At 47.9% G+C, this 21,059-nt stretch overlaps 2 protein-coding genes across 4 annotated transcripts in view; one reads left to right on the top strand and one right to left on the bottom strand.

Annotated features, from left to right (window-relative positions):
- Positions 1-6,074, bottom strand: part of NPRL3 (NPR3 like, GATOR1 complex subunit) — a 47,761-nt gene extending 41,687 nt beyond the window's left edge. For 2 of the 3 annotated variants that reach the window (XM_012737756.3, XM_012737755.3), the window contains exons 1-2: positions 4,716-6,073; positions 2,929-2,998 (exon numbers count right to left, since the gene is read on the bottom strand). In XM_012737756.3, coding sequence (XP_012593210.1) covers positions 2,929-2,998; positions 4,716-4,833 — 188 coding nt within the window. In that variant the 5' untranslated portion in view covers positions 4,834-6,073. Of the gene's footprint in view, positions 1-2,928; positions 2,999-4,715 lie in introns of all 3 variants that reach the window. The other variant, XR_012913459.1, reaches the window with a different exon arrangement.
- Positions 6,075-16,795: 10,721 nt separating this feature from the next.
- On the top strand, positions 16,796-18,347 carry LOC105856252 (hemoglobin subunit zeta). The gene is made up of 3 exons (XM_012737765.2): positions 16,796-16,964; positions 17,811-18,015; positions 18,142-18,347. Exons 1-3 carry the CDS (start codon positions 16,870-16,872, stop codon positions 18,268-18,270), a joined length of 429 nt encoding a protein of 142 aa, XP_012593219.1. The 5' UTR covers positions 16,796-16,869; the 3' UTR covers positions 18,271-18,347.
- Positions 18,348-21,059: the final 2,712 nt, after the last annotated feature.

Genomic DNA, 21,059 nt, shown 5'->3' on the forward strand with positions numbered 1-21,059 from the left:
ATCTGCCTTTGTGACAGATGCCAGACCTCTCTTGATGGCTTTTTCCCTACCACTGTGGGGGACACATGGCGCATTTAAGCATGAGCTCCCCAGCCCCTAACACCTAACCCACAGGAACACTACAACTTTTCTAACCTTGAATTTCAAGTTTTAGAGACACTAGACAATATCCATTTTCTTTTCTCCTTATTGAATTCTATAAAAGGGTTATAAAAAATAAGTAACAGCTAATTCCTACACCCTGAAACACATCTTGATGATGTGCCTTATAAAACCAGCCTGCTCCCTAAGCCAGCACTGTACAGCAGAACCTTGTACAATGACGGAAATATTCCAAATCTGAGCCATTTAATACAGTAGCCACTAGTCCCATGTAGCCACTGAGTACCTAAAATGTGGCTAGTGCAACTAAGGAAATGAATTTTTTATTTTATTTTATTTTGAGTTAATTTCAATTTAAATAGCCACACTGGCTAGACACAATCTGCAATACTGGGCAGCACAGCTCTGCTGTCCTCACTTCTCTGAGGCAGGCCACCACCACCCAGAAGTTAATGTGTAGCCTGGTAACACTGTTTCAATCTGGCAAAGCAGGAACATTCCACTGGTTCCAGAAAGAAAAGCACCTTTGAGAATAACAATGAAGGAAGACACAGAGAATGGGCTTCATCCACCTTCACTGCCTTGTTCCAGGAAGATGCTCTGAGCTACAACAGGGCAGAGCAAGGCCCGGTGGGCCTGAGTGACAAATAAAGCACGAGGGGAACTGGGGCCCTAAGAGTATTCACCTGTACCCTGAAAACATTGGGGATGTGCAGTGGGATGCACAGATGCTATGTGTTAAAATTACCAAATGGAGCAATCCTTAAATTTAATAAAAGAGATTCTAGAGAGAACCACTCCCCTTCCACGGTTTTCCTTCTTCCTTATGTTAAATACTAAATTAATTCCCTAGAGAACATCCTCATGATCATTTTATTATAAGCCTCTGAAAATTAACTGTAGGAATTAGATACTGCCAAGCCTTCCTAGAAAATCTCTCTGCAGAGACACTTCCAAGAACTCTTCTGGCGTCTTCAGCAACCTGAGCCTCACCTCCACTGGAGCTTGGGGTAAGGAGAACATGCAGGGTGGGTGGGAGCAAGTCCTGCTCCAAGCTTATCTGTGGCACAGGTGGAGGGAGGACAAGACGCAGCTGTCCAGTGTGAAGGGCAAAAGCTTTCTATGTGCCTCTGACAAACAAGTTTGTCAGAGTTTGTTCCAACCTACCACTTTTAGTTTTATTTATTTACTATTTTTTTGAGACAGAGTCTTGCTCTGTTGCCCAGGCTAGAGTGCCATGGCATCAGCCTAGCTCACAGCAACCTCAAACTCCTGTGCTTAAGCAATCCTCCTGCCTCAGCCTCCCAAGTAGCTGGGACTACAGGCATGCGTCGCCATGCCTGGCTAATTTTTTTCTCTATATATTTTTAGTTGTCCAGCTAATTTCTTTCTATTTTTAGTAGAGATGGGGGTCTTGCTCTTGCTCAGGATGGTCTTGAACTCCTGATCTTGAGTGATCTGCTTGCCTCGGCCTCCCAGTGCTAGGATTACAGGCATGAGCCACCACACGCAGCCCAAGCCACCACGTTTACTTTTTTATTTTTTTGAGACAGAGTCTCACTCTGTTGCCTGGGTTAGAGTGCCATGGCATTAGCCTAGCTCACAGCAACCTCAAACTCCTAGGCTCAAGTGATCCTTCTGCCTCAGTCTCCCGAGGATCTGGGAATACAGGTATGTGCCACCGTGCCAGGCTAATGTTTTCTATTTTTGATAGAGACAGGGTCTCACTCTTGCTCAGGCTGGTCTCAAACTCCAGAGCTCAAATGATCTACCTGCCTCCGCCTCCCAGAGTGCTAGGATTACAGGCGTGAGCCACCGCACCTGGCCAAGCCACTACTTTTAAAGGAAAAAACAAGCATAGCTCTACATCGAGAAGGTCATTCCCTGGTGTGTCCAACAACTCCCCCATCCCCTGCTACCCTTACCTACTGGTCCCTCTCCCAAAGATCATTCCCCTGAAAGGCAGTCATCGGTCATGCCAGAGGCCCCAACATCCTCACAAAAGAGGATAAAAATCACACTCTTAGAATTGCAAATTGTTATGGCAGGTGTGGTGCCCTGTCAGAGAACTGGAGAGAAAGAGCGCTAGCTAACCACTCGGCAAAGGTCCAGCGTGGGGATCTCAGCTACTTTCTGCTGGGACAGTGGAGGTCAAGTCCCCATCTGTATTTAGGGGAACCCCCAGGCAAGGAACTTACAATCTTTTCTCCTTTACCTAAGCCTATGTTAACATTTGCTAAGTTTTAAAATAACATTAAAAGGCAGAAATAGTCATTTCTGAAGTTTCTACCCTCATAGCACCTCCTGGAGAGAACAGAGGGAACAAACACTGGAAGGAACAGGACCCACCTTTCATATGTGCCTAAAAGAGCATCCAGGGTTATACCATCCCAGCTCTCAGCCCCTCCACCCATACCACCACCTGAGCCCAGCCACTCAGAAGAGACCTGGCCAGGCTGTGCTGCACCTGAGCACCTGCATTTGACCTCTAGGCACATGCTCAAGGAATTAGATCCAAGGACAACACAGGGGTCTGCTTTCCTCTATGCTCTTCTCATAGGAGATAAACACCCCACATGGACATGGCCTCATCTGTTCTCAGACCTGCTTTGACAAGCACACAGCCCCAAACTGGAATGTGTGCCCAAATTATTTCAGCAAGCCATAGACTGGCAATGCAATCCTCAACTCTGTGCTACCTGAAAGCACTCACTAAATGGAAAAAAAAAAAAAAAAAGAAAACATCTGGGTCAACAGAAAGCTGGGGCTTTGCCTAGGCCTGGAACCAGGATGTGCCCCATCCTGGAGTGACCACAGAGTCCTTACCTGGAGTCGCCATCCTGGTCATCAGTGTGGTAGCCCATGTTGTTAACAGCATATCTGCTACGTGGCTTATCTGAGTGAGGGCAAAAAGGGGAGAATGGCTAAGAAAGCATGATCCCTCCACATACAGGATTACGCAGCCATTAAAATACATGTTTTCTAAAGTGGTCTACCCATACAATAGAATATAATTCAAACAGAAAAACGAATGACCATGGATGAACCTTGAAAACATTATGCTGAGTGAAATAAGCCAGACACAAATATTGAAATATCTAGGCCAAGCGCAATGGCTCACACCTGTAATCCCACCACACCTGTAATCCCACCAAGGCAGGAGGATCACTTGAGGTCAGGAGTTCAAGACAAGCCTGAGCAAGAGCGAGACCCTGTCTCTACTAAAAAGAAAAAAAAAAGAAAAACTTAGCCAAGCAACTAAAAATAGAAACAAAAATTAGTCAGGCATGGTGGTATACACCTGCAGTTCTAGCTACTCAGGAGTGGTCACACCCAGGAGTTTAAGGTTGCAGTGAGATATGATGAATTCAGTAAACCATGCTGTTAACAGATGTGCTGCCATCCAGGCTTTGATGTTCCATTGATAGAACACAGGCAGAGGCCAGGCGCGGTGGCTCACGCCTGTAATCCTAGCACTCTGGGAGGCCGAGGCGGGCGGATTGCTTGAGGTCAGGAGTTTGAAACCAGCCTCAGCAAGAGGGAGACCCCGTCTCTACTATAAATAGAAAGAAATTAATTGGCCAACTAATATATATACAAAAAATTAGCCGGGCATGGTGGCGCATGTCTGTAGTCCCAGCTACTCGGGAGGCTGAGGCAGGAGGATTGCCTAAGCCCAGGAGTCTGAGGTTGCTGAGAGCTAGGCTGACGCCGCGGCACTCACTCTAGCCTGGGTAGCAAAGCGAGACTCTGTCTCACAAAAAAGAAAAAAAAAAATGCTAACTGGAGTTGTCTGTATAATGGAAAGTAGAGGGCTGGGGGGGGTGAATGGTAGGAAAGAACTTTCTTTTCCTAATCTAAACACCTTTGTACCTTTAAAACTTTGTGCCGTATCAACAAGTTTAGAAATAATTTAAAAACAAAATATAAATTAAAAACTGAACACTCATAATAGTGAAAAGCTACAAGTAACCTACATGTCCATGCACAGGGGAAGGTTATGCTCTCATCCTGCAGCAGTACGTTGCAATGAAGAGGCTGATCTCTGTTTACTAAATTGGACGGGGTTCCAAGGCAGATTGTTTAATGAAAAAAAAAAAAAAAAGGCACCGTACAACAATATATTTATGTGAAGAAAAAAATCCCCTAAACAATAACCTATTTTCCTGCGGATACATATTTGGTATCTATGTACACAAGGGACAATTGCCAAAATGTAAGTGCTTATCCCTGCGAGAGGGAGGAGCAGCAGAACTCGGAGGAGGTGGTCAACAACAACTTTAGATGTGTCCGTGATTTTACATTTTCCTGAGATGAATAAATTCTTTTTTTTTTTAAAGGCTGGAGACTGATGAAATGCTAACAATGGTTGTTTTGGTGTGGTGAATAATGAGTGATTTTCCTCGTTTTTCCTTTTCTACACTTTCCAAATACTCTATAACGAGCAGTATCGACTGTAGCTCGTATGCTCACGAAAATAAAAGGTACACGAACACGCTCACTGCAACGTGCGAGGCGGCCACGGAGGGCGCGGCCGCGGTTGCTGCTTCAGTCCTCCAGCCCGGCCCTGTCGCGTGTCGCGAGCGCGGGCCCTCCGCCCAGCACTCACTTACTTGTCTGGGACGCCGGGTGCTCCTGGCTTCTCTGGAAGGGGTACCTGAACAGCAGCTTATTGCCCCTGCTCCCCGAGCTCACCAGAATCACGCTGATGGGGCTGGTGTTGTCCCCCATCCTACCGTGGAGCTGGGCCGGGGTGGAGGGGCCTGAGGAGGGGCCTGAGGAGGGGCCGGGGTGGAGAGGCCCGAGGAGGGGCCTGAGGAGGGGCCGGGCCGGGCCCGGGTGGAGTGAAGGGCCGGGCCAGGCCGGGGTGGAGGGGCCTGAGGAGGGGCGGGGCCGGGGTGGAGGGGCCTGAGGAAAACTGGTCGGACCGAGGCCGAGGAAGCCTGCGCAAGTCTCGTACTCCACGCGCGACTAGCCTGGCTCGCGATACTTCCGCTACGCGGCCAGAAAGAGGCACTGAGAGTGAGCGCTCGCTCGCGGGCCGAGGAAACTGAGCAGACGCAGGCGGTCGTGTGCGCAGGCGCGGGGCCTTCCGGAAGTCTCGGTCCCGCTCCGGCGCACGCGCAAGGCGCCGGTCCGAGCTCGCTTGTGTGGATCGGAAATGTTGGGTTTTTTTTTTTTGAGAGTAACACTTGCTTTGGGCAGAAAGTTCCAACTTGAAAATAAAAAGTATAAAAAGATAAAAGTTAAAAAAAATCACTTCAATGCCTCACAGAAGCAAATGTAAGAATTAAAACTGTAAAACTCCTAGAAGTGGGAGGGTGTGTTGGCGCCTATCGTCCTGGCGCTTGCGGAGTTCCAAGCTGCCGGGAGCTCTGATGAGGGAGCTCTGATGACGCCGCTGCACTCCAGTCTGGGTGACAGAGCGAGACCTTGTCTCAAAAAAGAAAACCTCTTAGAAGCAAACATAGGGGTAGATATTTGGGACCTTGGATTGGGCAATGGTTTTGAAAAATGGTCACAGTTTATGGCTAGATATTTCTCCAAATAATAAATATAAATGGCTAAATAAGCACATGAAAAGATGTTCAACATCATTAGTCATTAGGGAAAAATGTAAGTCAAAACCACAACAGGATGCTACATCGTGCTCATTAGCATGGCTATAATCAAGAAGATAAAATAACAGGTGTTAGCAAGGACACGGAGAAATTGAAATCTTTATGTACTGTTGGTGGGGACGTATAAAGGTGCAAGCTACTCAGGAAATAGTCTGGCATTTCCTCAAAAGGTTAAACAGAGTTAACATACGACCCAGTAATCTCCCTTTTAGATATACAGCCAAAAGAAATAAACGCGTACGTCCGCCCTTTTTCGTTTCAGCCGCCGCCATGCCATCCAGACTGAGGGAGACCCGGAAGCTTCGGGACCACGTGAGCCGCGGCCACAGCCGCGTCAAGCACCGGGAGCACCCAGGAGGCCGGGTAAGGCAGTGGCATGCGTCACCACAGGATCAACTTTGACGAGTAGGCTACTACGAAGTTCTGGGGAAGGGAAAGCTCCCAAAGCAGCCAGTCATCGTGAAGGCCAAGTTTTTCAGCAGAAGAGCTGAGGAAAAGATTAAGGGTGTTGGGGAGCTTGTGTCTTGAAGCCACATGGAAGGAGGTTCATTAAATGATGACATGCTTTTTTTTTTAAAAAAAAAGCATATGTCCACACAAAAACTTATATGTTCTTAGTAATATTATTCCTAATAGACAAAAGTGGAAACATCCCAAATGTACAGCAACTGATGAATGGGTGAATAAAATACGGTATAATCCATACAATGGAATACTATTCAGCCATAAAAAGGAATGAAGAAACATTAATTAACCTTGAAAACATACATAATACATGATTGCATTTATGTAAGATTTCCAGAATAGGCAAATCCATAGAGACAAAAAGTAGATCAGTGGCTGCCTAGGACGGGGAGGCTTAGGGGGAAGTAAGGAGTGATTGCTAATGTTTATGGGTTTTTTAAAGGGAAGTGATGAAAATGTTCTAAAGTTGACTGTGGTAATTAATGGTTGCACAGTTCTTTGAACATACGAAAAATTATTGAATTGTATATTTTGAATGGATAAACTTTATAGTATGTGAATTATATCTCAATAAAATTGTTTTAAAAAATCACCCCACCCACCCTACCCAGGCTTCCCCAGGAAGTGACTGAAGTTAACAGTCTCCAGTGTCTTATCTCCAAATCTTATCTTATCTCCAGTGTCTTATCTCCAAATCTTTCCCAAGCATGCCAAATGCATCAGAGCCTAACCACTTGACTAGGAGATAAACATTTTCACTGCTAAAAGTAGCCCTCTTGCACTGACACTGACACAAACATATATTTTGCAGGACAGATTTGTGGGTTGACCCAACCAGGGTGAAGGGCACATGCATTTGAAATGTCTCAGCCGCTACCATCAGATGCATTGCCTTGCGTGGGGCTGCATAGCATTGATTTTATTTTAATTGTTCCAAAATTTCAAAAAAGGAAAATGGTGTCTTGTTCTAGGCTGCATTTTTTTATTACTGCTGAGAGAGAGAACTGTATCATGTAATGATCTGCCAGTGTCTAAGAATTGCCTTAGCAGCTGGGCTGAGAGTGACTGTGGCTCTTTGCAGAAAAAATAAATAAATAAATAAAAATAAAAGAATTGCCTTAGCATTTTCCTTATGGGTTGTCTGCCCTCCTTTGATGGTTTCCATGTATTTGTGAGGGATAGTTACCCTCTGTTACAGCTTTTGCAAGCCTTTATCCCAGCGTTGTGTTTTGATTTTATGTATAATCAAAAGGTTTGTGAGTTCCCCCACACTTCCCAGCAGTGTCCCTTGAATGGAAATGAGAGTGCAAGGCAGAGATGATGCTAGGAGGGTGGGCAGATGGGGATGGGGAGCCTGGCCAGTTGTGGTCATGGACAGGGGCACCGAGAGGCCTCAGGTGACCAGACATATGGACCAGGACAATGACTCAGGCCTCCCTCCTCTGACACTCTGGCCATGCTGCTGCCCCACTGGGGCTCCAGGCTGGCCATCTCTGAGCCAGGGGAAGGTTCAGACTTGGAGGATCCCACTGTTCCCCCAGTTACCCCCTCAGGGCCAGCTTCTTGCCAGTAAACTTTACAAGAGTATTTGTTGTTCATTTTTCTGACTATAGTTAAAAGGATGGAGCACTAGAATCCGTGAAAAGTGCAGGGAGATCCCAGCCCATACAGTTCCTGGGTGGGTCCCTCCTCAGGCTGCCCTCGCAGGGCTCGGATACAGGACTGTCCACAGAGCGGTGGTCTGGATCCCGGTGTCACCCTCATTGGCAGCACCTCAGTGTCCATGTTTGTAGACCTTATCAGCACTATAGAAAAGACACCTCCTTGTCACACCCTGGCCTGAGAGTTAGCAGGCCCCACTTTGGACCTCAGTTTCCCCACCAATAACAAGATTCAGAGTAGGTGGTCTCTAAGTGAGTCCTAGCTCTAAGCTCTTACCTTGTCTCCTGAGCAACAAAGTGCCAGGGCCAACCTCTGTTCACTCACTACAGGGCACGTCCTCAGACTCTTCTCTGCTAAGACTCACACCTCTAAGCTTCTCCTCATTTTAAATTTTAATAACTGTTTCATAAGCTGCTTTTTTGAAGGTAAGCGGATTTTTGGAGACTGAAAGTTCCGACCCTTCCCTGAGGGCTTATCAGTCCTGCCACTCGGTCTGGGCCTGAGAGGGCCATCGCCCTCTCAGAGGGCTGGGCGAGGCTCGCAGACACTATCTGGGACTTGCCTGGCCGCCGATGTGTTCCTGCCTCACCAGGGAAGAACCACTCATGACAGTAACAAACATAATCTTAAATTCATGCCACCATATCCTGAGCTCCGGTGACAACAGATCATCATTCCTAATACTGAGGTGGAGGCTGGTCTAACCCCCATCATAGAGGTTAAAAGAGTGAACCTGGGACTCACGAGATTCATTCGCTTGCCCAGAGGCACCCAGGGTCCACTCTCGGGGCAGGTCTGCAGACTCCCAGACTTCTGCTGAGTGTCCAGCTGCTCAGAAGTGACCAGGCACCCCACTGAGCTCAGCCTCAGCCTCTGAGGCTCAGAATGTGCCTGGGAGCTTGGAATTGTGCCCAGGCACCAGCAGCCTAGATGCCCTGCACTGGCTCAAGCTCCTCCTGTCACAGGTGGGAAAACCAAGGCCCAGAGACAGGAAGAGACTTGCCCCAGCTGCGGCCAGCAGCCCAGCCCACACTAAATCATCAGAGTTGTCTCCCTCTTCCACGGAAACCTTGGACACGTTTCATAACCTCCTTATCTTAAAAAGTACAATGATGATGAAATAAAACCTCCCTCACATAGTGGCTGTGAGGGTCAGGTACCCAACATGAAAAGCGTTTGGTACTGTGCACAGGAGTTAGCACTCACGCATTAACATCAGCTAAAAGCAGACAGACACCTCACACCACACAAAATCAATCCAGGCTGCCACCGAACAGAAAGACCACACAATAAAGCTTTTAGAAATGGAGTCTAGAGTACTCTCTTCACTCTAGCATTTGGGCACTGTTTTTTACTCTTCTTAAAAGTTGAGGTAAAATTTGCATGATGTAAAAACGTGCACAATTCAGTGGAATTTAGCACATTTACAGTGTTTGTACATCCACCACCTCTATCTGCTTCCAGGGTGGTTTCCTCTCCCCACTAAGGAAATCCCCTCCCCACTAAGCCGTCTCTCCCCACCTCCCCTCTCCCCAGCCCTGACAACCACTAATCTGCTTTCTGTCTTTATGGATTTGCCTGTTCTGAGAGTTTCATAAAGATGGAATCATAAAATAGGTATGCAGCCTGAAGTCTTTCACTTAAGGTTTCAAGTTTTATCCATGTAACAGATAGCATGTATCAGTACTTCATTTTTATGGCTGAATAACCTCTCATTGTATGAAAATATCATAATTTGTTTTCTATTCATTGCTGGACATTTGGATTGTTTTCATCTTTTGACTATTGCGAATGGAAGGGCACAACATTCGCAAAAAAAAAAAATCACTAGTTTGCATTAAAATCACAAACTTCTGTTCAACCAAAAGCAGCATTAAGAGAGTGGAGACAAAGCAGGCATGGGCACGCAACTGTAGTCCCAGTTACTCGGGAGACTGAGGCAGGAGGATCACCTGAGCCCAGGAGTCCAAGGCTGTAATGCACCATGATTGCACCTGTTAATGGCAGGTGCACTCCAGCCTGAGCAACACAGCAATACCCTATCTCTACTATAAATAGAAAGAAAATTAGCCAAACAACTAATAATAGAAAAAATTAGCTGGGCATGGTGGCGCATGCCTGTAGTCCGAGTGGGAGGCTGAAGCAGGAGGATCGCTTAAGCGCAGAAGTTTGAGGTTGCTGTGAGCTAGGCTGATGCCATGGCACTCTAGCTTGGGCAATAGAGCGAGTCTCTGTCTCAAAAAAAAAAAAAAAAAAAGGCCAGAAAATATGTAAATAGGGGCTCAGTCTCACTAATCATCAGGAAAATGTGAGTTAAGATCACACAAGAAACTCTATACATCCACAAGGAAGGGCTGAAATTGAAGGAGAAAAGGAGACCAACCACTCAGGCTAGAATGTTTGTCCCCTCCAAAACTCACGTTGAAACTTTTTTTTTTTTTTTTGAAACACAGTCTCACTCTGTTGCCCAGGCTATAGTGCCGTGGCATCAGCCTAGCTCACAGCAACCTCAAACTCCTGGGCTCAGGCAATCCTCCTGTCTCAGCCTCCCAAGTTGCTGGGACTACAGGCGTGTGCCACCATGCCTAGCTAATTTTTTCTATTTTTGATAGAGACAGGGTCTCGCTCTTGCTCAGGCTGGTCTTGAACAACTCCTGAGCTCAAACGATCCTCCCACCTCGGCCTCCCAGAGTGCTAGGATTACAGTCATGAGCCACTGCACCCCAGCCCTCACGTTGGGCACGTTGACAGGTGGAATGTTTGGAAGGTGAATGGATTAGTGGATTAATTAGTTAATTAATCATAAGAAAGAGACCTGCGCTAGCATGTTAGCACACTCAGTCCCTCGCCATGTGATGTAGAACCTGCACAGAGTCCCACCAGCAAGAAGCCTTGCAGGATTTAATTCCTAAGCCTGTGACTCTCTGCCTATGTAACTGTAAGAAATAAATTCGTTTTTAAACAAATTCCACAGTTTCAGATATTCTGTCATAAGCAACAGAAAACAGACTAGTATACCAACCATACCAAATGTTTGGGAGGATGGGGAGCAGGGGATGCTGACACTCCACCAGTGAGAACGTGAACTGGTCGACTCTGGAAAACAACCTGGCATTATCTGGTGAAGCCAGAAATATACATGCCCTGTGACCCAGCGACTCCACTCCTGGGTGTATCCCCAGTAGAATTTCAGGCACATGGACACCAACTAACATGTAAGAGAATGTTCATTACAGCATTATTCATAATAGCCAAGAACCAAAACAACCCAAATGTCCATCCCCAGAGCAACGTGCGAGTTGTATGTTTCTGCAAGCCAATACAACACAGCAATGAACATGAACGCCGGCCACGTGGCTGGTAAGTCTCACAAACACAACTGCGTGAAGGAAGACAGACACAGATGAGGGCACACCACATGGTTCCATTTTTATGAAGGTCAAAAGCAGGCAAAACCAACTAACATGCTTGCAGAAGATGCACATCAGGGTGATTAAAAAGTTATTGAAAAACAAAAAGTAAGTCAGAGTAGAGGTTACCAGTGGGGAGGATTATGGTGCTGAATGTCAGCTTTATAATAATTCATTAAGCTAAAATATATTTCTTGTGCTGTATTTCACAATGGAAAAAGGGTAAAACAGAAAACAACACCTGCCCATAAAAATGCCTTGCTGGGTTTGGAAGTCTCAGAAACAGAGAAGACGTGTGGGCTCCTCTCTTTGTTACCCTGGAAGCAGGACCCTGGAATGCCCCCAGTGTTATTACCTCCCCTGTTAGGAAACAGAGCAGTCCTGAGGTGCCTTCTGGCCACAGGTCCTCAGACACTGTAGCTAGAGGAGTCTTGGGCGCGCCCCTCACTGAGTGCTCTATGCCTTCCCCAGTGCAGCCAAACACCTCATCAGCCTCGCGCTGGACTTGCCCTCCCTGCTCCATGTACCTGCTTCTACCTGACCCCTCAGCCTCCTCTCTCGTGCTCTTGTTCTGTCTTCTCTGCCAGTCTGTTCATCCCTCTCCCCGCTGCCTTCTCTCCTGTCGAGGAGCTGAAGCCTGGGGCACAGCCTTGCATGCCGTCACTGCAGGCCCACTGTGCTCAAGGTGACCCTGGGTGCCAGGCTGAGGCGGGCCAGGAATTCCCTTCTGAACAAGCAACGGTGAGGCTGACCAGGGAGAGCCAGCTCATCCCAGTCTGGAAGGAGCCCCAGGTGAGGAAAGAACAGATTCTGGGCAAGCATCCCAGGGCCCTCTGCGGTCAGCCGCAGCATTCCAAGACAGTCAGCAAGCAATTTTAAGGCCAAGAGTGTGTGGGCACACCCCCGGAACACAGTGAAAGGAGACGGACCCCAGTGGTGCTGGAAGGGGCTTCCTGAAGGACCCACCTCCAGGCCATAAAGAGGACCTGAGCATCCTGAGCAAGCCCCTGCTGTCTGCTAAGCAGAGGGGCATTAGATGCTGCTCCTGCCCTCGAACCCTAATAATATCAGCATCTCACATCTCAGGCATAGAAGAGATAAGCACCATTACACAAGTAAAACATCAGGTGCAGTGTCTGGCATACAGAAGGTGCTCAATACTTGCTTGTGTTTACATACATATTCTCTATTCATAGAGCTTATGCAAGACCCACAATTTTCTCTAAGAATAGTTCAGCAAAATATCTGTGAGCAAACCCTCCTTACGGGGGGGGGGAAAACTCTCCTTACAGGAAATATTTGCCTTTTTTTTTCTGAGACAGAGCCTCACTTTGTTACCCCAGGTAGAGTGCAGTGGCATCATCACACCTCACTGCAACCTCAAACTCCTGGTCTCAAGCTATCCTCCTTCTCCAGCCTCCTGAGTAGCTGGGACGACAGGCACATGCCACCACACCCAGCTAATTTTTCTATTTTTAGTAGAGCCTGGTTTCACTCTTGCTCTGGCTGGTCTCAAACTCCTGAGCTCAAGCAATCCTCCTGCTTCAGCCTTCCAGAATGCTAAGATTACAGGCATGAGCCGCCACACCTAGACTGTTTTTGGTTTTTGTGACAGAGTCTTGCTCTGTTGTCCATTCTGGAGTGCTGTGGCATCATCATAGCTCACTGCAGCTTCAAACTCCTGGTCTCAAGTGATCTTCCTGCCATAAGCCATCAGACCCGGCTAATCCTTCTGTTTTTCCCACAGTCTTGCTCTTGCTCAGGCTGGTCCCTGTCCCTCTTTATAATTTTGGTTTGCATTTCCCTAGTGACTAATCATGTTCAGCATCTTTTCATGTGTTTATTGGTGATTTATGTATCTTCTTTATAGAAGCATCTATTAAAATTATTTCTCCATATTTCAATTGCTTATTTGTCTCTTTATTTTTGTTTTTGTTTTAGTTTTTATTTTTGAGACAGGGTGCTGCTCTGTTGCCTGGGCTAGAGTGCAGTGGTGTCAGCCTAGCTCCCAGCAACCTCCAACTCCTGGCCTCAGGTAATCCTCCTGCCTCAGCCTCACAAATTGCTAGGATTACAGACATGAGACACAAAACCCGGCCTTTATTTTTTATTTGTAAGATATTTTGGATAAGTTCTCTATTAGATATATGATTTGTAAATATTTTCTCTTATTCTGTGAGACATTATCCAATTTTAAGAGTTATCATAGAACTACAGTAATCCAGACAGTGTGGTTGTAGTGAAGGATAGATGCATAGATCAAGGGAACAGAATAGAGTCCAGAAGTTGACCCACAAAAATATGGCCAAGTCACATTTTATGAATGAATGAAGAAGCTAATTCAATAGAAAACATATGCTATTTGTTTCAACAAATAGTGTTGGAACAATTGGACATCCATGGGGAAAAAAATGAACCCGGACCTCACACGTTATACAAAAATAGTCTCAAAATGGATCATATATCTAAATGTAAAATAAAAACTATGAAAATTTTAGAAGATAACAGAGGTGAAAATCTTTGTGCCTTATGGTTTAGTCAGAGGGTTCTTAGGCGTGACACTAAGCATGACTCATTTTAAAAAGATGATAAACTGGACTTCATCAAAATTAAAACTTTTGCTCTCCAAAAGACACTGTTAAGAGAATGAAATGACAAGCTACACACTGGGAGAAAATATTCACAGATTGCATATCTAACAAAGGATTGCTCCTAGAATATATATAGAACTCTAAAATTCACCAATAAGAAAACAAATAATCCTAGTACACTGGGAGGCCGAGGCCGGTGGATTACTCAAGGTCAGGAGTTCAAAACTAGCCTGAGCAAGAGCGGGACCTCGTCTCTACTATAAATAGAGAGAAATTAATTGGCCAACTAAATACACATATATATAAAATTAGCCGGGCATGGTGGCGCATGCCTGGAGTCCCAGCTACTCGGGAGGCTGAGGCAGTAGGATCGCTGAGCCCCGGAGATTGAGGTTGCTGTGAGCCAGGCTGATGCCACGGCACTCACTCTAGCCTGGGCAACAAAGAGAGACTCTGTCTCAAAAAAAAAAAGAAGAAAAGAAAAGAAATAATTTAAAAATGGCAAAACATTTGAAAAGATACTTCACCAAAGAGGATATATGGACGTCCAATAAACACATGAGAAGATGCTCCACACTGCCTGTCAGGGAAATGCACACTGAAGTCATGATGATGTATCACTGCACACAGCTCGAAATGGCTAAAATGCAAAATGCAAATCCAGCTGAAACCGCCCTTCAGTGCTGGTGGGAATAGAGAGTAATGCAGCCACTTTGAGAAACAGCCTGGCAGTTTCCTATAAAGTTAAATATGCACTTAGCATATGACCCAACAATCCCACTGATATGGTAGTACCCTAGAGAAATGAAAACTTCTGTTCACATAAAAACCTATATATGAATATTAATAGCACCTTTATTGGTGATAGCCCCAAACTAGAAAAAAAACAGATATCCTTGAGTGGGCAAATGGATGAACAAAGTGTAGTACATTCATGGAATAAAAAGGAACCAACTTTTGATACACAGAATAACTTGGATAAACCTTAAGACTATTACACTACATAAAAGAAGCCAGTCTGAAAACTGAAAACATACTATACGATGCCATTTATACTATATATATATATTTTTTTTTTTTTTTTTTTTTTTTGAGACAGAGTCTCACTCTGTTGCCCGGGCTAGAGTCTTGTGGCATCAGCCTAGCTCACAGCAACCTCAAACTCCTGGGCTCAAGCAATCCTGCTGCCTCGGCCTCCCAAGTAGCTAGGACTACAGGCATGCGCCACCATTCCCAGCTAATTTTTTCTATATATTTTTAGTTGGCCAATTAATTTCTTTCTATTTTTAGTAGAACGGGGTCTCCCTCTTGCTCAGGCTGGTTTCAAACTCCTGACCTTGAGTGATCCGCCTGCCTCGACCTCCCAGAGTGCTAGGATTACAGGCATGAGCCACCAAGTCCGGCTTCATTTATACTATATTTTTAAAAATTATGAATTTGAAAAATTATAGCATTTGTCAGAGTTTGGGGGTAGGAAGAGGGTGAGGCTGCTAATGTGCAGGGTGTGGCAGTTTACGGGTGAGGAAGCTGCTCTGTGTCCTGAATGTGGCCGTGGTTATGTTAATGTACATGTGTGTCAGACTTATTTATTTATTTATTTATTTTGAGACAAGACTCTCACTTTGTCACCCTGGGTGGAGTGGCATCGTTGTAGCTCACTGCAACCTCAAACTGCTGGGCTACAGCAATCCTCCTGCCTCAGCTTCCCAAGTACCCGGGACTACAGACACGAACCACCATGCCTGGCTGATTTTTCTATTTTTAGTAGAGACGAGGTCTCGCTCTTGCTCAGGCTGGTCTAATCTGCTGAGCTCAAGCAGTCCTTCCACCTCGGCCTCCCAGAGTGCTGGGATTACAGGTGGGATCCATCATGCCCAGCCCAACATGTATCAAATTTAGACAAAAGTATTTTAAAAAGTCAATTTTATCGTATTAAGTATGTTTTTGTTTTTTTGGTTTTTTTGTTGTTGTTTTTTTGGGGTTTTTTTGAGACAAAGTCTTGCTCTGTTGCCTGGGCTAGAGTGCCATGGCATCAGCCTAGCTCACAGCAACCTCAAACTCCTGGGCTCAAGTGATCCTTCTGCCACAGCCTCCTGAGTATCTGGGACTACAGCCATGCGCCACCATGCCCGGCTAATTTTTTTCTCTATATATTTTTAGTTGGCCAATTAATTTCTTTCTATTTTTAGTAGAGACTGGGTTTCACTTTTGCTCAGGTTGCTCAGGTTGGTCTTGAACTCCTGACCTTGAGCAATCCTCCTGCCTGGACCTCCTAGAGTGCTAGGATTACAGGCGTGAACCACTACACCTGGCCGAAAAAAATTTTTTAAACTAAATTTATATTAAATTGAAAGGAATATTTGCCTCATTGTTACAATGACCAATATGGACAGCAATATTGCAATCCCTAATAGTATATTATTACGCAAATTCCCTTATCAACCTGCTACTTCCTTCCACAGGTTCGGAAAGAGACCCAGCACCTCTTCCAGCAGTGCTGGGTCAGCAGAACCCTTGCCTCCTCAGAGGCAATACCCAGCAATCTCAGAGAAAAAGGGAAGGGACTGACATGTAGCTGGGCTACGCTAACCAGAGGACAACGCAGGCAGGTTCCCTAGGAGGATGCGTCTTGGGCCTTGCTTCTCTGGTTTCCCCTATTTTGTGCTTCTGAAATGGATAAGGAGAGCACAGCGCTGGCCTGCAGCTGTGTGCATGACCTCCTGGGATGGCTGGGCCCTATCGCTCCTGGACTGTGTGGCCAGACCGTGGCCAACACCCCCTCTAAGGTCAAGCAAGGCGGCCGAGAGTGATAGCCTGCCCAGTCCCACAGGCCCTGGCTGCCCCATTGTCACTGGATCTGATAAGAAATCCCACCCCTGCAGCCCCCTCCCCTATCCCCACCCACAGCCACAGCCTGGTTGGGCGTGGGGCTGCCCGTATATAAGGGGAACCCAGGGGGCTGAGTGTCACCAAGGCCAGTCCTGAGCAGGCCCAGCTCCAGCCCAGCCGCCCACCACCATGTCTCTGACCAAGACCGAGAGGGCCATCATCGTGTCCATGTGGGGCAAGATCTCCACGCAGGCCGACGCCATCGGCACCGAGACCCTGGAGAGGTGAGTCCCAGACAGGACTGCCTGAGGGACCCGGTCAGAGGCTGGGTGGGTGAGTGGGTGGGTGAGTGGGTGGGTGAGGAGGGGGTCATCGTGGAGGGGTCAGTGAGGAGGGGTGAGTGAGAAGGGGTCAGAGAGGAAAGGACACTGAGGAGGGGGTCAGTGAGGAGGGGGTCAGTGAGGAGGGGGTCAGTGAGGAGGGGTGAGTGAGGAGGGGTCAGAGAGGAAAGGACACTGAGGAGGGGGTCAGTGAGGAGGGGGTCAGGGAGGAGGGTCTGCAGGAGCAGCAATGAGGGAGGAGGAACAGGTGCACGACCCCGGGGCCGCACTCACTGAGGCCTGGGCAGGCACCCGCCGGCTCCCACGTGCAGAGGGCGGGAAGTTTCCCTCCCAGGCCGAGCGCCTCCCAGGCAGGCAGGTCGCCGCCACCACTGACATCGGAGCATCTGGTCTCCGGGCAGGGCGACAGGAGGGTTTCCCAAAGAGACCTCTCCGTAAACGCAGCTGGAGGACATCAGTCCTGCCAGAAGGCGCAGCGGCCGGCTGGTCCCGGGCTGCGGAGGAGGCCCGCCTGGGCAGGGAGAGGCGCGGGCGGGCGACGCCCGGGTGCAGGAGGCCGAGCGCGGTGGACTCGGGGACCCGGGCGTGCACACCGGTCGCGAAAGAGGAGACGACCTGAAGCTCCGGCTGCCCGGCTTGGGCAGGGGGCGCGGCCGGAGGAGAGGGCCTCGCGTGGGGGCAGCCGCAGGAGGGGCGGCAGGCTGCGCGCAGGGGCGCCTCGCCAAGGCGTGGGGGCTGCCTCTGCTCGGCCACGAAGGGGTCCTCGAGCTCGCGCCCCGCCCGCCGCAGGCTCTTCCTCAGCCACCCGCAGACCAAGACCTACTTCCCGCACTTCGACCTGCACGCGGGGTCGGCGCAGCTGCGCGCGCACGGCTCCAAGGTGGTGGCCGCCGTGGGCGACGCGGTCAAGAGCATCGACAACATCGCGGGCGCGCTGGCCCGGCTGAGCGAGCTGCACGCCTACATCCTGCGCGTGGACCCGGTCAACTTCAAGGTGGGCGCGCGGGCGCGCGGGCGGGGCGAGGACGGGGGCGGTCCCGCAGGGCAGGCGGGGGAGGGGCTCGGCTGGCTGCAGGGCTGGAACACGCCCCCCGCGCTGAGCCGCCCTCCGCGCCCGCAGCTGCTGTCCCACTGCCTGCTGGTCACCGTGGCCGCGCGCTTCCCCGCCGACTTCACGGCCGAGGCCCACGCCGCCTGGGACAAGTTCCTGTCCGTCGTGTCCTCTGTCCTGACCGAGAAGTACCGCTGAGCGACCCAACCCCTGCCTTAGGGGTTTCCCCAGTCCCCACTTACCCTGTGGTGATTCAATAAATAAATCGAAGTCCACCTGGTCTCTGTTTTCCCTGGGGCCTTGGGCGGAGGGGCGTCGGAGGTGAGGAGACGCCGGGGTCACTGGTGCGCCACGGGGTCCTTGGTCTCCAGGAGGGCAGAAGGGTGGCAGCTCCGGGGTATGGGGCCTCTGGGGACCAGGCGCTTGGAGAAAGGGCCGGCCGCACCTTTACTCTGGGGCAGTGCTGGAGCCCAGCCGCCCCCCTGGCTCTCCCTGGGGCCCTCCGTGGTGTTCCTTCTTCCTCCTGAATTTGCACTATTTCCTGATTTAGGCATGATCAGAACAAAGAGGGCAGTGACGGATGTATGGTGCACTCATTCGCTCTTCCATGCAATTAGAAAAGCATTTACTGGCGCATAAGACAGCCCAAGCATTTTTCTGGGCTATGGGTGTTGCAGCTAAAATAAAGCCCCATCGGGCTGACAGTCTAGTGGGGAAAATAGTCAACAGCAGCTCAGAAATGAAAGAGGGAAAGAGGCTGAACTCACTCAGTAAGAGAAATGCAAATTAACACTACACTAAAAACCTCACTGAGGTCCATTTCTCACCTACCTGATGGACAAAAATCCAAGAGTTTGACCACGCCAGGCAGGCAGCCCCCTCATCCATGGCCAGAGGGAGCCAGGCACGGAGCCTCGAAGTGACTGGGGCATCTTGGTTTGCTGAAGACTTGAGAGCCCAAGTGCCCATCATCAGGGACTGACTGTATAAACCATGAATGTCCACACAATGGATACATGGGAACTGAAAAAAATGAGGATAATTTCTATTAATTTATGTGCAGTTATGATGTCTAGGATTTATTAAGTTAAAAACGAAAGAAAAAAAGTTGAATGATGCATATAATGTGGTAGTTTGTGTAATAAAGGAGGGAAAACACAAATATGTGTGTATACATATGTGCATGCATAGCTATGTGTGCAAGTGTGTGAACATGCACGTGTGTGTTGTGCATGTCTGTGTGTGCTCATGTGTTTGCTTTTTTTTTTTTTATGACAGGGTCTCACTCCAGCCCAGGCTAGAGTGCAGTGGGGTCATCGCAGCTCACTGCGACCTCAAACTCCTGGGCTCAAGCCGTCCTCCCACCTCAGCCTCAGGAGTAGCTGGGACTATGGGAACACAGCACCACACCCAGATAAATTTGCTATTTTTTACAGAGACAGAGTCTTACTATATTTTGCTATGTTGCTCAGGCTGGTCTTGAACTCCTGGACACAAGCAATCATCCCGCCTCAGCCTCCCAAATGTTAGGACTACAGGCATGAGCCACCGCACCAGGCCTGTAGCTTATTTTTGCAAACAGCAACCATGGGAGGATAAACTGGAAACTCACACACATGATAAGGTGGGTGTGATGGAGAGGAGGGATGGCAGGAAGCTTCTCCAAGTTTAACTCTACATAGTTTTGGCCTTTGAATCATATAAATATTTTACATCATCAAAAATAAAATATGGCCAGGCACAGTGGCTCACACCTGTGATTCCAGCACTCTGGGAGGCCGATGTGGGAAGATCGCTTGAGCTCAGGAGTTTGAGACCAGCCTGAGCCAGATTGAGACCCCCATCTCTACGAAAAATAAAAAATATCACCTGGGCATGGTGGCATACACGTGTAGTACCAGCTACTCAGGAGGCTGAGGCAGGAACTTGAGCCCAGGAGTTAGAGGTTTCAGTGAGCTATGATAATGCCACCACACTCTAGCCTGAGCAACAGAATAAGACACTGCTTCAAAAACAAAACAAAAAAAACTAGCAATTAAAGGAAAATAACTAAGCATAAATCCTACATTTTTAGAGCAACTATCATTCATTCATCCCCAACTGATGCAGAAATTTTCTTTGCAGAAGAAATTAGCTAATCAATATAGAAGGAATCGTAAATTTAGAAAACCACAATTCTATGTCCCCAGCAAAATAACTGATTCAAGAAAAATCATCAGTGATTGCTAAAACCATTGGATGAAGGTTATTGGGAATAGCATATTTCATTTCCATGGGGCCAAAACGATTACTTCCAAATTACTAGCTAATTGCAAAAGAGAAAAGATATCTTTCTGGTGGAGATATCCGGCAGTCCTCTCCTCAACCACGTGACCGAACTTACCATTGGGAAGTTGGGCAATCTGACATCATGTGCTCTGGATGGGACACAAATAGAGATCACAGAATCACCTAAGACAATTGCAAATAAATTCTTTTTTTCTTGTGGGAAAATATACACATAAGATTAACTTTACCATTTAACCCCTTTTTTTTTTTTTTTTTTTTTTTTGAGACAGAGTCTCACTTTGTTGCCCAGGCTAGAGTGAGTGCCGTGGCGTCAGCCTAGCTCACAGCAACCTCAAACTCCTGGGCTCAAGCAATCCTTCTGTCTCAGCCTCCCAAGTAGCTGGGACTACAGGCATGTGCCACCATGCCCGGCTAATTTTTTCTATATATATTAGTTGGCCAATTAGTTTCTTTCTATTTATAGTAGAGACGGGGTCTCGCTCTTGCTCAGGCTGGGGTCTCGCTCTTGCTCAGGCTGGTTTCGAACTCCTGACCTCGAGCAATCCGCCCGCCTCGGCCTCCCAGAGAGCTAGGATTACAGGCGTGAGCCACCGCGCCCGGCCCATTTAACCACTTTAATGTACACAATTCAGTGGTATTTAGTACATTCATGATGTTATGCAACCATTACTTATATCTAGTTTCAGAACGTTTTCATC

This window comes from Microcebus murinus, chromosome 19 (genome assembly GCF_040939455.1).
Source record: "Microcebus murinus isolate Inina chromosome 19, M.murinus_Inina_mat1.0, whole genome shotgun sequence".
Taxonomy (NCBI): Eukaryota; Metazoa; Chordata; class Mammalia; order Primates; family Cheirogaleidae; genus Microcebus; species Microcebus murinus.